This window comes from Haliotis rubra, unplaced genomic scaffold (genome assembly GCF_003918875.1).
Source record: "Haliotis rubra isolate DU_JTF1 unplaced genomic scaffold, ASM391887v1 Scf796, whole genome shotgun sequence".
In the NCBI taxonomy this organism is placed as follows: domain Eukaryota; kingdom Metazoa; phylum Mollusca; class Gastropoda; order Lepetellida; family Haliotidae; genus Haliotis; species Haliotis rubra.
The window spans coordinates 282,617-298,888 of record NW_025767519.1 but is presented as its reverse complement, the minus strand read 5'-3'; the positions used below and the strand labels follow the sequence as shown (position 1 = coordinate 298,888).

General features: G+C 38.9%; 1 protein-coding gene across 2 annotated transcripts in view; it reads right to left on the bottom strand.

Annotated features, from left to right (window-relative positions):
• Positions 1 to 16,272, bottom strand: part of LOC124261311 (glutamate receptor ionotropic, NMDA 3A-like) — a 148,387-nt gene that overhangs the window by 3,191 nt on the left and 128,924 nt on the right. The window contains exons 7-10 of one of the 2 annotated variants that reach the window (XM_046695618.1): positions 8,099 to 8,218; positions 4,329 to 4,405; positions 3,456 to 3,470; positions 20 to 912 (exon numbers count right to left, since the gene is read on the bottom strand). In XM_046695618.1, coding sequence (XP_046551574.1) covers positions 72 to 912; positions 3,456 to 3,470; positions 4,329 to 4,405; positions 8,099 to 8,218 — 1,053 coding nt within the window. In that variant the 3' untranslated portion in view covers positions 20 to 71. The remainder of the gene's footprint in view (positions 1 to 19; positions 913 to 3,455; positions 3,471 to 4,328; positions 4,406 to 8,098; positions 8,219 to 16,272) is intronic. The other variant, XM_046695619.1, reaches the window with a different exon arrangement.

Below are 16,272 nucleotides of genomic sequence, written 5' to 3'. Positions count from 1 at the left end.
TGTAGGACCATACAGGCACCTCACAAGCCATTCTAACGGATAATTTGAGCCAAAAACATTATAAACAACTTTCATACTGGTGAATGTTTTTGTAATTGTGCTAACTTCCTTTCAAGTCTTGCCTTTTCTTTCAAGGCTTGTTCTAAGCGTTTGTTGAGTTCTATCTCTGATGTCTTCCACATGACTAGCAGTTCCTCCTTAGAGATCTTCTCTATGCAGAAGATCCCGGGTATCGAGTCGTCCGCAGAACATAGATGATCCTGGTATGACTGGGTTTTGTGGAGTAAGGATCGAACCATGTTGTTTGTCTTGGGTAAGAGGGACTTACTATACATGGAAGACATATAATTGTGACTATCATCAGTCAACGCTTTGAACAGTTTGCTTTGATTTTCTAGTCGGTTGTTTGCAAAGTTATCAGTGGAGGGAGAGTCTTCGTCACCTGACACCAGGTGGCCGTTAGGAAGCGAGTCAAGCCGCACGCAGTTCGGTAACAATGGCGGACTCCTCCCCGCGCAGGCGGCGTACGACTGCGTGTTATTGTTATTGGGGAGTTCGTTCGGATCACATAAAGAGTCATCACAGAATGCTCCGTCCAATGAAGGGATTGACGAGTTCGTGTCATCCGTTCCTTTATAGTATGAGTCAGAACACCCGGGCTCCGACCGGTCCCTGCTAGCCTCGGACAACAGACACTCCTGGGAGTGGCTCATGTCTTCTTCTTCCTCCTCCTCCTCCTCCTCTTCCTCGTGGTTGCCCGCGGACGACGGGATGGGCGGAGTAGGTCGGTCCTCAGCTTTGGGCGGCTGCCGCTCAATATTAATACTGAGATCCTTCAGGGGGATCTCGATGATTTCTGAATCGGCGTTGCCTGAGTCATCCATCAAGTTGTTGTCTTTCATCTCCTGCATCCTGTTAACATCAATGTTAGAGTGTGTAAACATGTTATCAAAACATCTTGTCATGTAAACACCCCGTTAATAACAAAGCCATGTAAACACCCCGTTAGTAACAACGTCATCTAAACACCCCGTTAGTAACAACGTCATGTAAACACCCGTTTATAACAAAGCCATGTAAACACCCCGCTAGTAACAATGTCATGTAAACACCCCGTTAGTAACAACGCCATCTAAACACCCCGTTAGTAACAATGTCATGTAAAACACCCGTTAATAACAACGCCATGTAAACACCCCGTTAGTAACAACGCCATGTAAACACCCCGTTAGTAACAACGCCATGTAAACACCCCGTTAGTAACAACGCCATGTGAACACCCCGTTAGTAACAAAGCCATGTAAACACCCCGTTAGTAACAATGTCATTTAGACGTCCAGTCAAATATATCTTGTCATGTAATCATCCTGTTACTGGCGATTTGAAAACATGTAAACATCCCATTGATAACATCTTGTCATGTAAACACCATGTTAACAACAGCGTCCTACAGACATCCCGATCATAAACCATGAATGTAAGTACTCCGTTAACGAAGAAGCGGAGGACCATTGTACAGCATATCCTAGTTTAGAACCATTCAGTATCCTGTGTGCAGTCTGTTTTCAAGACATATTATTTGGAACTGTTCGCTCAACGAAATTATGTTAAGATTGTACAATCATTAGTGTTGCATAATGAAAACATCCGACTAAAATCAATGCTTATCTCTGTAAAACAAATAACATTTAAGGTAACATCATTAAATCATGTTCACATCCAGATAAAAACAATGCTTTATTACGTAATCACCCATCAACAAACAAAAATGTTTTTCTTAAATATGATATTTTTATAAGTTATTTAAGGTTAACGTTACAGACGCATTCAGCAAAATGATTATACACTAAAATTTAGATTTATATATTCATGGACATCTGGTAACATACATTCCTCAATATATAGTTAAGCTTACACTTGAATCCCAGAATCCTAAATCAGACTTGTTGATACGTTTCGTCAAGACATTAACTGTCAGTACTGTTCATAGAATTTCTTGTACATGTATATCCCGTTATGTTACCCTTCCGAGCACTAGCTCTACACCATAGCTTACTCTATCACGACCTTTGTCTTTATCTTTTGGAGGAAACCAAACAACTATCTATCAGAATAAAGCGTGTAAGTGAAGACACGTGGTGGAAAGAACAGGCTTAAGTTTGAATTGCTTTTAGAATGGATCACATTTGTTACACTGGCTGGAAGGACACATGCTATAAGCAGTTTATTGATCATCACCCAGGAAAGATACGGAAAGCTGTAGTTTGCTGGTTGTATTTGAAGCAACATCCGGCGAGAGGCTGTCTCGGCTCCCTGCGCTGCTCCAACATTCGCCAGCCTCATTTAATATTTATTACATTACTTTTTATCAAATTTAGTTTGCTTCCTCTGCCAGGTATTGCTACATGGGCACGTACATACACATCCCATGCTGTGGCGATCATTATGTAATCATTGGGCAGATTTAAACAGAAGGCAAATTAATCATCATTCTTCGATTTTAGGCTTGCGATTATCCGAAGAAGCGGTTTGAACTTTCATTGCCAAAACTCATTCTACAGAGAGATGAGTTAATGACATTCAGGTTGCTGTCTTGTTTACTCTCAGTGTTGTTATTTGCATGGGAAAGCGTTTTGTTGAATGTGTGCATAGATGTGTGGTGATGATTTCGAAATGACAGAGATGAAGGTTCTTGAGAGGCATATAGAAGTTGGTATTCAAGTATAAAACAAAATATTATGGATGTCAACTTCTTTTTATTGTATACACAACGTTTCTGGGTTTTTCATTCACCTGACGAAGGGGCAAGGGAAGCCCATAAACGTTGTGTGTACAATAAAAAGAAGTTGACATCCATAATATTTTGTCTTAGACAGAGATGAAGGTGAAGTTTGAAGACGCGCTGTGACGATGTATGTGCGTGTATATATGGCAGTGGAGGCGCATGCGCGTGAAGATATGGAGTAATGGTGATGAAGACAAAGTTGTGAAGGTATACATGTGCAGTGATGACAATTAGCTGTGTGGTGATGAAAGAATAGATGTAGTGTGATGAAGATACACATATGTAGTGATGAGAGTGTATATGAGTGATGAAGATGGAGGTTTGTGATGGTTATTATGAGAGGTAAGTGTAGACTGTGGTGATACAGATATATAGATGTATGGTGATGAAGGAATATATCTACAGTGTATATGCGCGCTGACATAATGGAACTACATTACAGACTATTCAACTCAGCTCTTGACAAGATCATCCAAGATCATCTTGGACCAGATTATCCTGTGATTTTAATACTAATTTCTCCACAGAAGCGCAGTTGTGATACAGCTATACAAGATAGTCACATTTTGGTTTCGTAGTTTAGCAACATGGCGAACAGCAACTATGCTTAGCAAGTGAAGACAGAGAAAAACCAAGGTGGGTGTGGACAAAGCCTCTCCTAATGTCATACCTGGTCCTTTCTTCGCTGATGTTGTGAACATAGAAAAACACGACGTTATCATACAGGGTCTGCATGTCCATGTGGTGAGAAACACCTGTATATGTCCTACTTGAAATCAACGTCTCACTTGCATGCTACATCTCCCGTGTAGGTTATAGTTTACGTGTACCATAGATCTTACGTGAAATACACGTATGCTATATCGAACTTGTATAACAAACCCTTGCATAGTTTATCTCACTTGTATGGTATATGTTACTATACTGGACAAAAATAGTTAGGGATATATGTAAATTTTGAAATTATGAATAATGATCTATTTATTCATTGTCACACTGATAAAATATCAATCATAAAAATACCAATATCCCTAACTTATTATGTGTAGTATATATGCCGGATACATCATGCTTCTATATGCTCTATCTCACGTGTACAATGAACCTTCCTTGTGTGCTTTTTTCACTTGTACGATACATTTTACTTGTATGTTTCATGTGACCTGTGTGATACAGCTCCACTGTATGCTATATCTCACATGTATGCTGTATCTAAATTGTATGTTACATCTCACGTGTACCCTATATCTCACTTAATCGATACAAAACGATACACCTCCCTTCTGTGTTATCTGACTTGTATAAAACAAACTCAGTTGTCGGATTCAGCTCTCGGTGACTATATGTAGAACAATGTAGTGATATGATGTAATTTTGTCACTGAATTGTCACTGAATTTCATTCATGTCAGTTTTGAGGTAGGACTAACTTTATCGTACACATGTACATAATCTTGAATCGTGACATCTTGCAGCATGTCGGTAGGATGTGAAGACAACGATGTCACACACAGGTCCGTGAACAGCTCCCCAAGGAGACTCACCATTTAGCCTTGGCAACGATGTCATAAAAGTTCCGATTTATCCGCTTCGTTTTCGCCATGTCAGCAAGTTTGTTTTTCTGCAAGAATAATATCCATTTGTTACGGATCTCCATTGCATGTAAATACATTCATTATATGTTTTTAGAGACCCGAGACATACAAACCCACATGTACACAAATTGGACCTTCTTACCCAAAATCAATAAATGGAACCTTCTATTCGTTAAATTTGTCAAAAAAGCATAATTTCTTAATAAAAAGACACAAGTCACAAAATAACAGAAGTAAAAAATACAGTTTTATTGTGCCGAAAGCGCCCGGGGATGTAAGAACAATTTGACCAACATCTATCAAGTACTAACAGTCCCTTCATCCAGCTGCCGGGTCCCCATCCCCGTCCTGAAAAAGGGGATTCATACTCTCGGCGTCATATGTTTCGATTTCCTTAGCCTCTAACGCTTCCGCGCCTATGATTGAACACTGTATATTTTCGTCTTCTCTTGTTTTAAAAACTGTCTGTGGCACTGCCTCCGTCCGTATTGTTTCAGCTTATTAAACCAGCGTGTACACCTCGGTGCGGACCTTCTCGTAAAGCAGAATACAGGACATACAGCTTCTTCAACCGCTTCCGACTAAAAACCGGTTTGTGTTACACTAATAAAACAATATTCTGATCGCAAAACGTAACTTTTCTTTATGTATTTTGTGGATACACTCAAACTTGTGAAGAATCAATTATGTATTTCGGAATAGAAGATGTGAATTCACACAAGTCTGCCGCTGTGTCTCAAAGGTACTACTGATACTATCCCTCGGAACACTAGATGTGAACACTAGATGTGAACACTAGATGTGAACACTAGATGTGAACACTTGAGGTGAAAACTCGAGGTGAACGCTTGATTGAAATACACACAAACATTTGAGGGATAAAAGCATTCCACTCGAAACCCTGGTTGAAAATACACACAATAATTGGGGATTCAAATAATTTCACTTGGAACACACACGAATATTTGAGAGTTACATAATAGTAACTTTCACTCGCAACACCTGAAGTGGAAACACACTCCAAACAATGAAGTCTTTACATTCTTTCGACTTTTAACACGACATGAGAATGCACAAAATGATTTGAATGAGTATGTCTGCCTTTACATGACTTAACTTTGAAATATGATGACCCCACCCCACAGAACAACCTTAGGGATTGTGTGACTGTCAGATCAAGATTTCAATCTTCAGGTTGGTGTGCTGTTCCAGGAAGTAAACTAAGTTAACTAAGTATGTCAGTACATTGGCTATACACTATTAATAATTACGTTAAACAATAATTTTATTGAATTTTACCTTATTTTTCATTTCACTTATATTTCTTACATAAATTATATGTAGAAGATGGTATGCCGGCAGTTATGAAAGTACCCACTATGTTAATACTGACATTGCTTAGTACTTACTGTCAGGATAACATTAATTAACAAGGACGGTTGTAGTTTAAAAGTGCGAATACCAGACAAAGTATTACTGATATCTAAGTAGTTATATATCTATCATTAAGATATAATTCAGAAATCATATTTAATTATCAACTGACAATCTAGTAAAGATCTATATATTATGACCATCCAGCTATTATGCATGTTTCGTTTCGTTTTAGTCTTGAGGTTCATATTTTGGTCGTTCAAGGGGAGACTACTCTAATTTGTTTATGTCGCATTGATCTACAATGTGTTGTGTTGTATGTCATTCCTTTGGATGGATTAAATACAGCTTTAAATTACAATGTATATGCTTACATAGTATTCAAACAATGCAACGAAGGTAGGTCACACTATGGCAGAAGTTCGTGCTCGTTTCGTGGGCAGTTTGTTTTATTCCAAGAAATGACATTCAACAACTATGAAGAATCGGCTTCCACAAATCATCATCTTAGAACTAAATCCTATGCTGTTGGTTCTAACTGTACATTGTGACTGTTATTGTTTCATCGGATCAGGCCATATAACCACAAGGCGATTGCTATCTCAGGAATCCGAGTACATGGAGTTAAGATCGACATAAGGCAGAAACTCGGGTAACTTCAGACAAAGATAATCTTAATTCTTAGTGGTTAAGGTTAGTTAGGGTTGGTTTGCGGGACGGGGATCAGAAGATGGAAAACGCCAAGAAAGCGTATTTAGTGGACAAAGACGAGAATCGTTTGATGATTTCAGTAACGCCTTTCTTTTTCAGCGCAGGAAATAGGGTGTAGTTTAATCACCATCAGCAGGCTGGCTGGCTCCATTTTAACAATTCATCAAACAATACCAAGTACTCGTACACAAAATGAATTATTCCTTAATAGGCTTAACTCGCGGAAAGTAATCAGGCCTTTGTTTTGTGGCAGTGGCGGCGAGGAAAAGCGCCTTCAGCAGTTTTACGTAACGACAAAGACACGCCGCATGTAGCCCAATCGATGACAGAGTTATGCTTTAACGCATATTCAGGATACATTCCACACATATTCAGTACAGATTCAACACATATTCAATAGATATTCAACACACATTCAGAATTCAGTTTATTGTTACCACGACAGGGAGAAACAGATATGCATATTACATAAAGTTTGTTTGTTATAAAGGAAAAAATAACTTCAACGAATATTTACACAGATATACACATTGGCTTTCAGTCCTGCTGTTCAATTAGATCTGACATATAGATTCAACTAACGCCCTTTGTCACCTTTATAGGGACAGTGTATGTTATAAGTATCAAAGTCGAGCTGTTATAAAGGCAAGTTAGGTCCAGTATTTCCTGCATTAGTCCATGGGCCTTAACGTATAATATGTCCTGTGGTAAACAGGCAAAATGTGAACGGACGAGTTAGTGGTGAATTCTATTTCCAATGAAATATTGAAACTTGTAAATGGACAGGCGTTAAAGGGGTCAACGTCATTACAAGGTTTCGCATCTGTATTACTTAACCGGGGTTTCCATCCCGAAACATCAACTGGACAGTACATTCTCCTTTAAGGAGTGTGTTGAATGTTGCAACATCAAACACTGCACTTACAACATCAAACACTGCACTTACAACATCATACACTGCACTTACAACATCATACACTGCACTTACAACATCATACACTACACTGCCACAAAAGGCGACTATGCTTGTTACGTAAGAGGCGACTAACGGGATCGGGTGGTCAGGCTCGCTGACTTGTCTGACACATGTCATCGGTTCCCAATTGCGCAGATCGATGCTCATGCTGTTGATCACTGGATTGTCTGGTCCAGACTCGATTATTTACAGGCCACCGCCATATAGCTGAATTATTGCTGAGTGCGGCGTAAAACTAAACTCACTCACTCATACACTACGCTTTCAACATCACACCCTGCACTTTCAACATCACACCCTGCACTTACAAAATCACACACTGCACTTACAGCATCACACACTGCACTTAACATCACACCCTGCACTTACAAAATCACACTTACAGCATCACACACTGCACTTACAAAATCACACACTGCACTTACAGCATCACACACTGCACTTGCAACATCACAACCTGCACTTACAACATCACACACTGCACTTACAGCCCTAAAACAGTACAACTCTGAGTGTCGTGTTTGTCAGTGACGCAGTAGTCACTGTGTAGATGTTGTATTGAACTGAAAAAACATTGTCATCCTTTCGTCTCCCTGTCAACTTGCTAAACGAATTGGACTTTCACAGTCCCACCCACTCTCTACTTGTCATGCCTTACCCGAATGGTACTTTTCTGAAAGAGCCGGGCAAACTCCCGATTCCGCACAATGCAGATCATCTCCTTGGCTGAATCATGCGCAGAAATTAGTTCAGCACTTGTCACTGCTCTGTGGAGACGCTGAAATGAAACAAAATAGACGTTGCAGAATATCAGCAAGTTGTGGAATAAGAGCGAGGTCATTTTAAAAGAGAGAGGCTGTTGGATTAGGGAGGTGTTATGGAATAGCAGGGAAGTTAGGAAAAGAGGGCGGGTGTGGAATAAGAGAGTGGCTACTGAGGAGATAAGGGAGCGGTTGTTGGATTAGGGAGGGATATGGAATAGGAGGGAAGGTAGGGAAAGAGGGCGGGTGTGGAATAAGAGAGTGGCTACTGAGGAGATAAGGGAGCGGTTGTTGGATTAGGGAGGGATATGGAATAGGAGGAAGGTAGGGAAAGAGGGCGGGTGTGGAATAAGAGAGTGGCTACTGAAGAGATAAGGGAGCGGTTGTTGGATTAGGGAGGGGCTATGGAATAGGAGGGAAGGTAGGGAAAGAGGGCGGGTGTGGAATAAGAGAGTGGCTACTGAGGAGATAAGGGAGCGGTTGTTGGATTAGGGAGGGGCTATGGAATAGGAGGGAAGGTAGGGAAAGAGGGCGGGTGTGGAATAAGAGAGTGGCTACTGAGGAGATAAAGGAGGCGGTTGTTGGATTAGGGAGGGATATGGAATAGGAGGGAAGGTAGGAGGAAAGAGGGCGGGTGTGGAATAAGAGAGTGGCTACTGAAGAGATAAGGGAGCGGTTGTTGGATTAGGGAGGGGATATGGAATAGGAGGGAAGGTAGGGAAAGAGGGCGGGTGTGGAATAAGAGAGTGGCTACTGAAGAGATAAGGGAGCGGTTGTTGGATTAGGAAGGGGATATGGAATAGGAGGGAAGGTAAGGAAAGAGGGCGGGTGTGGAATAAGAGAGTGGCTACTGAAGAGATAAGGGAGCGGTTGTTGGATTAGGGAGGGGATATGGAATAGGAGGGAAGGTAAGGAAAGAGGGCGGGTGTGGAATAAGAGAGTGGCTACTGAAGAGATAAGGGAGCGGTTGTTGGATTAGGAAGGGGCTATGGATTGGGAAACCAAGAGTGATATAGGTGTTAGACGTTTTCCACTTTGGTTGCACTAACGAAGATTTACAGAGTGCAGACAAACCTAGAAACACAATTAGGCCAAATCGGTATTGAACCCATGGTCATAAGTTTCAGGAACTACTCAAGACACGCACAGCGAATTGCGATACATTGGACAGCTCGGTCATCAGAGACACACAGGTTTCAGAAAACCCCGGTCAGCCGAGACAACAAGCCAGGCAACAAATCCTCGTACGACCAGCCTATTCTGTTGCGGAAAGCCCGTGAGGTTATGGGAGACGAGAGATAATCAGTTATGGAACAAGAGGTTATAGAATTACAGAGTTCATTGTCTATGACTACATCAGACAAAGCTGCATTCATCATAATTACAGTAAATCGTTAATTGAGTCCTTTGTAAGTGTCCTGTCTTTTAAATGTAACTATACGCCTTTACAGCTACCAAATACATATTTAAGCTACATAAAATGTTACAAAACTGTTATGTTGTTTAGGCTTATATAGGCTTATATGTCATCTACGAATCTTCAGAAATTAGGGAAATTGAAAAGAGAGGGACAAAAACATTAATGTTACAACCTACATAGAAATATAAACAAACGGATTGGTTTCGGATATCAGTGTCGACTGTTCGAACGTCGGTAGGTTTACCATATTCTGGAGATGCATTTGTACCAGCTCATCGGTAAAAATACAAGCAGCACTTCATATTTTATTGGTACCCACTGCTTATAATCCCATTTCGAGCTTAAACAGTACACATTAAGGCCAGTCTTAATGGCGGAGATGTAAAGAGTAACCCGAACTCCAAATTCAGTCGAAACTCCAACCAACCCAAAGTATCTCAACCCAACAGGGGGTTGTAAGCCAGTGGTTAAAACGTTCGCTCGTCACGCCGAAGGCCCGGGTTTGATTCCCCACATGGGTACAATGTGTGACGCCCATTTCTGGCGTCCCCTGCCGTGATATTGCTGGAATATTGCTGAAGGCGGCGTAAAACCCAACTCATTCAGTCACTCAACCCAACAGGCATGTCATATACTGGTAATATTATCATTCAAGTTACTGAAAGGTTTAATCATTATACAACACAGGTATTCTTATCTTCCAGATTGCTCAGGTTTCATATACCATTGCTTAGGAGAAACAGAATAACGGTACATTTTTATGTAATTAAGAATTTATGTTATTTAACTATGAATCGTTGCTACAACAGTTTGTAAATAACGATGGGGCGGTGGGGTGTTCGCTTGTCACGCCGAAGACCCGGGTTCGATTCTCTACATGGGTACAATGTGTAAGCCCATTTCTGGTGTCAACCGCCGTGATATTGCTGGAATATATTGCTAAAAGCGACGTACACTAAACTCACTCACTCACTGTAATAAGCGACAGGATAATGTATACAAAAAGTAGAATTGTTTAACTAAAAAGTGAAAATATATGATTACAGCAGCATGACTCCTGTCATGTTTGTGAAATATTAACAAATACGAAGTCTTCTATAGCAAAGTTTTGTACCAGGCGATGTTTTTTTATAGTTATTAGCCTTTTAATAAATTTATATTTCCAAATATATAACCATATAGACGTATACCTTGACTGTCGCCAGCACAGTTTGTTGTTTATGGGTGTGGAGATGGTTTTGTCGCAAAAAATTTTTAGATGACGTACTGAGTTACGTATTGATAACGTACTGAGTTACGTATTGATAACTTACTAACTTAACGGACTGATAACATACTGACTGATAAAGTCAACAGAGGTGTATTTTCTGTTGATAACGTAGTGACTGATAAAGTCAACAGAGGTGTATTTTCTGTTGATAACGCAGTGACTGATAAAGTCAACAGAGGTGTATTTTCTGTTGATATAACGTAGTGACTGATAAAGTCAACAGAGGTGTATTTTCTGTAACGTAGTGACTGATAAAGTCAACAGAGGTGTGTATTTTCTGTTGATAACGTAGTGACAACAGAGGTGTATTTTCTGTTGATAACGCAGTGACTGATAAAGTCAACAGAGGTGTATTTTCTGTTGATAACGTAGTGACTGATAAAGTCAACAGAGGTGTATTTTCTGTTGATAACGTAGTGACTGATAAAGTCAACAGAGGTGTATTTTCTGTTGATAACGTAGTGACTGATAAAGTCAACAGAGGTGTATTTTCTGTTGATAACGCAGTGACTGATAAAGTCAACAGAGGTGTATTTTTTGTTGATAACGCAGTGACTGATAAAGTCAACAGAGGTGTATCTTTTGTTGATAACGCAGTGACTGATAAAGTCAACAGAGGTGTATTTTTTGTTGATAACGTAGTGACTTATAAAGTCAACAGAGGTGTATTTTTTGTTGATAACGCAGTGACTGATAAAGTCAACAGAGGTGTATTTTCTGTTGATAACGCAGTGACTGATAAAGTCAACAGGGGTGTATTTTCTGTTGATAACGTAGTGACTTATAAAGTCAACAGAGGTGTATTTTCTGTTGATAACGTAGTGACTGATAAAGTCAACAGCGGTGTATTTTCTGTTGATAACGCAGTGACTGATAAAGTCAACAGAGGTGTATTTTCTGTTGATAACGTAATGACTTATAAAGTCAACAGAGGTGTATTTTCTGTTGATAACGCAGTGACTGATAAAGTCAACAGGGGTGTATTTTCTGTTGATAACGCAGTGACTGATAAAGTCAACAGAGGTGTATTTTCTGTTGACCCTCCGTATAGTTTTATCATCATTCGAGTCAACATTTCACATGTACTGGCATATAGTTGTGGCGTTTTCTGGCGAGTTTGTTTCATCACGAAAATGTTTTGCATATAACTCATTATGAGCTGGTTGTAGAGAGTGAGGGAGATGCCCCTTGGCCGACTCCAGGATTAGACTGTCCCAAACAGGTGACGCCAGACAATACATACAACAGAAAGGTTTCACCACGACACATGCAGTGTGACGGCGGGTCATTCATCACCATAGCAACCACTCGCAACGTGCCTCGGTATCGGTTTGTACTTGCCAAGTCATTAAATAACCCGTATTCCCTCATTTAATCACAAACACTACCCAGTATCATCGCAACACCAGCTCGAACTCCAGTCAAAGAGGAAACTCCAACCAAACCAAATGAGCTCCGCCCAACAGATCCACGATTCGCTTAACCAGGTCCCTTCACCTTCCCACCCTTACCTAATGATTTTTCCACATCCTCACCACTATCTCCGCATCTCATAACCCATACCCCTAGACTTCTCAAAGATATGCACAACTCCTCATTCCCTACCCAAAATCCTCTACACCTCTTCATTCTCAGCACCAACATCTCTCAACTCCTCAATCTCTTCCGAGAGCTAGGTCCTCGTTCACTACTCTCTTCAAAACAACCTCACTAAGATCTTACCATCCTTCTAAAACAACAGCTACATCATCGTTGTAACATCTTAACATCCTTTAAAAACATCGTCTGTCCTCATAGTAAACATCTTACCATCCTTCTAAAACAACAGCTATATCATCTTTGTAACATCTTAACATCCGTTAAACACATCATCTGTCCTCACAGTAAACATCTTACCATCCTTCTAAAACAACAGCTATATCATATTTGTAACATCTTAACATCCTTTAAAAACATCGTCTGTCTTCACAGTAAACATCTTACCATCCTTCTAAAACAACAGCTACATCATCTTTGTAACATCTTAACATCCTTTAAAAACATCGTCTGTCCTCATAGTAAACATCTTACCATCCTTCTAAAACAACAGCTACATCATCTTTGTAACATCTTATCATCCTTTAAAAACATCGTCTGTCCTCATAGTAAACATCTTACCATCCTTCTAAAACAACAGCTACATCATCTTTGTAACATCTTATCATCCTTTAAAAACATCGTCTGTCCTCACAGTAAACATCTTACCATCCTTCTAAAACAACAGCTACATCATCTTTGTAACATCTTATCATCCTTTAAAAACATCGTCTGTCCTCATAGTAAACATCTTACCATCCTTCTAAAACAACAGCTACATCATCTTTGTAACATCTTAACATCCTTTAAAACATCGTCTGTCCTCATAGAAAACATCTTACCATCCTTCTAAAACAACAGCTATATCATCTTTGTAACATCTTAACATCCTTTAAAACACATCGTCTGTGTCCTCATAGAAAACATCTTACCATCCTTCTAAAACAACAGCTATATCATCTTTGTAACATCTTGACATCCTTTAAAACATCGTCTGTGCTCGCAGTAAACATCTTACCATCCTTCTAAAACATCAGCTACCATCTTTGTAAAATCTTAACATCCTTTAAAACATCGTCTGTCCTCACAGTAAATATCTTATCATCCTTTTAAGAAACATCGTCTGTGCCTCATAGTAAACATCTTACCATCCTTCTAAAACAACAGCTATATCATCTTTGTAACATCTTTTAACATCCTTTAAAAACATCGTCTGTGCTCATAGTAAACATCTTACCATCCTTCTAAAACAACAGCTATATATCATTTTGTAACATCTTAACATCCTTCAAAAACATCGTCTGTCTTTGTAACATCTTAACATCCTTTTAAAACATCGTATAAAACATCTTACCATCCTTCTAAAACAACAGCTATATCATCTTTGTAACATCTTAACATCCTTTAAAACATCGTCTGTGCTCAGTAGTAAACATCTTACCATCCTTCTAAAACAACAGCTATATCATCTTTGTAACATCTTAACATCCTTTAAACACATCGTCTGTGCTCGCAGTAAACATCTTACCATCCTTCTAAAACAACAGCTATATCATCTTTGTAACATCTTAACATCCTTTAAAAACATCGTCTGTGCTCGCAGTAAACATCTTACCATCCTTCTAAAACAACAGCTACATCATCTTTGTAACATCTTAACATCCTTTAAAAACATCGTCTGTCCTCACAGTAAATATCTTATCATCCTTCTAAAACAACAGCTACATCATCTTTGTAACATCTTAACATCCTTTAAAAACATCGTCTGTGCTCGCAGTAAACATCTTACCATCCTCCTAAAACAACAGCTACATCATCTTTGTAACATCTTAACATCCTTTAAAAACATCGTCTGTCCTCACAGTAAATATCTTATCATCCTTCTAAAACAACAGCTACATCATCTTTGTAACATCTTAACATCCTTTAAAAACACCGTCTGTCCTCATAGAAAACATCTTACCATCCTTCTAAAACAACAGCTATATCATCTTTTTAACATCTTGACATCCTTTAAAAACATCGTCTGTGCTCATAGTAAACATCTTACCATCCTTCTAAAACAACAGCTATATCATCTTTGTAACATCTTTAACATCCTTTAAAAAACATCGTCTGTCCTCACAGTAAATATCTTATCATCCTTCTAAGACATCGTCTGTCCTCATAGTAAACATCTTACCATTATTCTAAAACAACAGCTATATCATCTTTGTAACATCCTGACATCCTTTAAAAACATCGTCTGTGCTCGCAGTAAACATCTTACCATCCTTCTAAAACAACAGCTATATCATCTTTGTAACATCTTAACATCCTTTAAAAACATCGTCTGTCCTCACTGTAAATATCTTATCACCCTTCTAAAACATCGTTTGTCATAGTAAACATCTTACCATCCTTCTGAAACAACAGCTATATCATCTTTGTAACATCTTAACATTCTTTAAAACACCGTCTGTCCTCATAGAAAACATCTTACCATCCTTCTAAAACAACAGCTATATCATCTTTGTAACATCTTGACATCCTTTAAAAACATCGTCTGTGCTCGCAGTAAACATCTTACCATCCTTCTAAAACAACAGCTATATCATCTTTGTAACATCTTAACATCCTTTAAACACATCGTCTGTGCTCGCAGTAAACATCTTACCATCCTTCTAAAACAACAGCTATTTCATCTTTGTAACATCTTAACATCCTTTAAACACATCGTCTGTGCTCGCAGTAAACATCTTACCATCCTTCTAAAACAACAGCTATATCATCTTTGTAACATCTTAACATCCTTTAAAAACATCGTCTGTGCTCGCAGTAAACATCTTACCATCCTTCTAAAACAACAGCTACATCATCTTTGTAACATCTTAACATCCTTTAAAAACACCGTCTGTCCTCACAGTAAATATCTTATCATCCTTCTAAGACATCGTCTGTCCTCATAGTAAACATCTTACCATCCTTCTAAAACAACAGCTACATCATCTTTGTAACATCTTAACATCCTTTAAAAACAACGTCTGTCCTCATAGTAAATATCTTACCATCCTTCTAAAACAACAGCTATATCATCTTTGTAACTTCTTAACATCCTTTAAAACATCGTCTGTCCTCACAGTAAACATCTTACCATCCTTCTAAAACAACAGCTATATCATATTTGTAACATCTTAACATCCTTTAAAACACCGTCTGTCCTCACAGTAAACATCTTACCATCCTTCTAAAACAACAGCTACAACATCTTTGTAACATCTTATCATCCTTTAAAAACATCGTCTGTCCTTATAGTAAACATCTTACCATCCTTCTAAACCAACAGCTACATCATCTTTGTAACATCTTAACATCCTTTAAAAACAACGTCTGTCCTCATAGTAAACATCTTACCATCCTTTTAAAACAACAGCTACAACATCTTTGTAACATCTTATCATCCTTTAAAAACATCGTCTGTCCTCATAGTATATATCTTTCCTTGATCATCTTATCATCCTTCTAAAACATCAGCTACATCATCTTCTCATAGTAAATATCTTAAAACATCAAGCTATCCTTTAAAACATCGTCTGTCCTCATAGTAAATATCTTACCATCCTTCTAAAACAACAGCTATATCATCTCTGTAACATCTTACCATCCTTCTAAAACATCGTCTGTCCTCATAGTAAACATCTTACCATCCTTCTAAAACAACAGCTATATCATCTTTGTAACATCTTAACATCCTTTAAAAACACCGTCTGTCCTCACAGTAAACATCTTACCATCCTTCTAAAACATCGTCTGTTCTCATAGAAAAC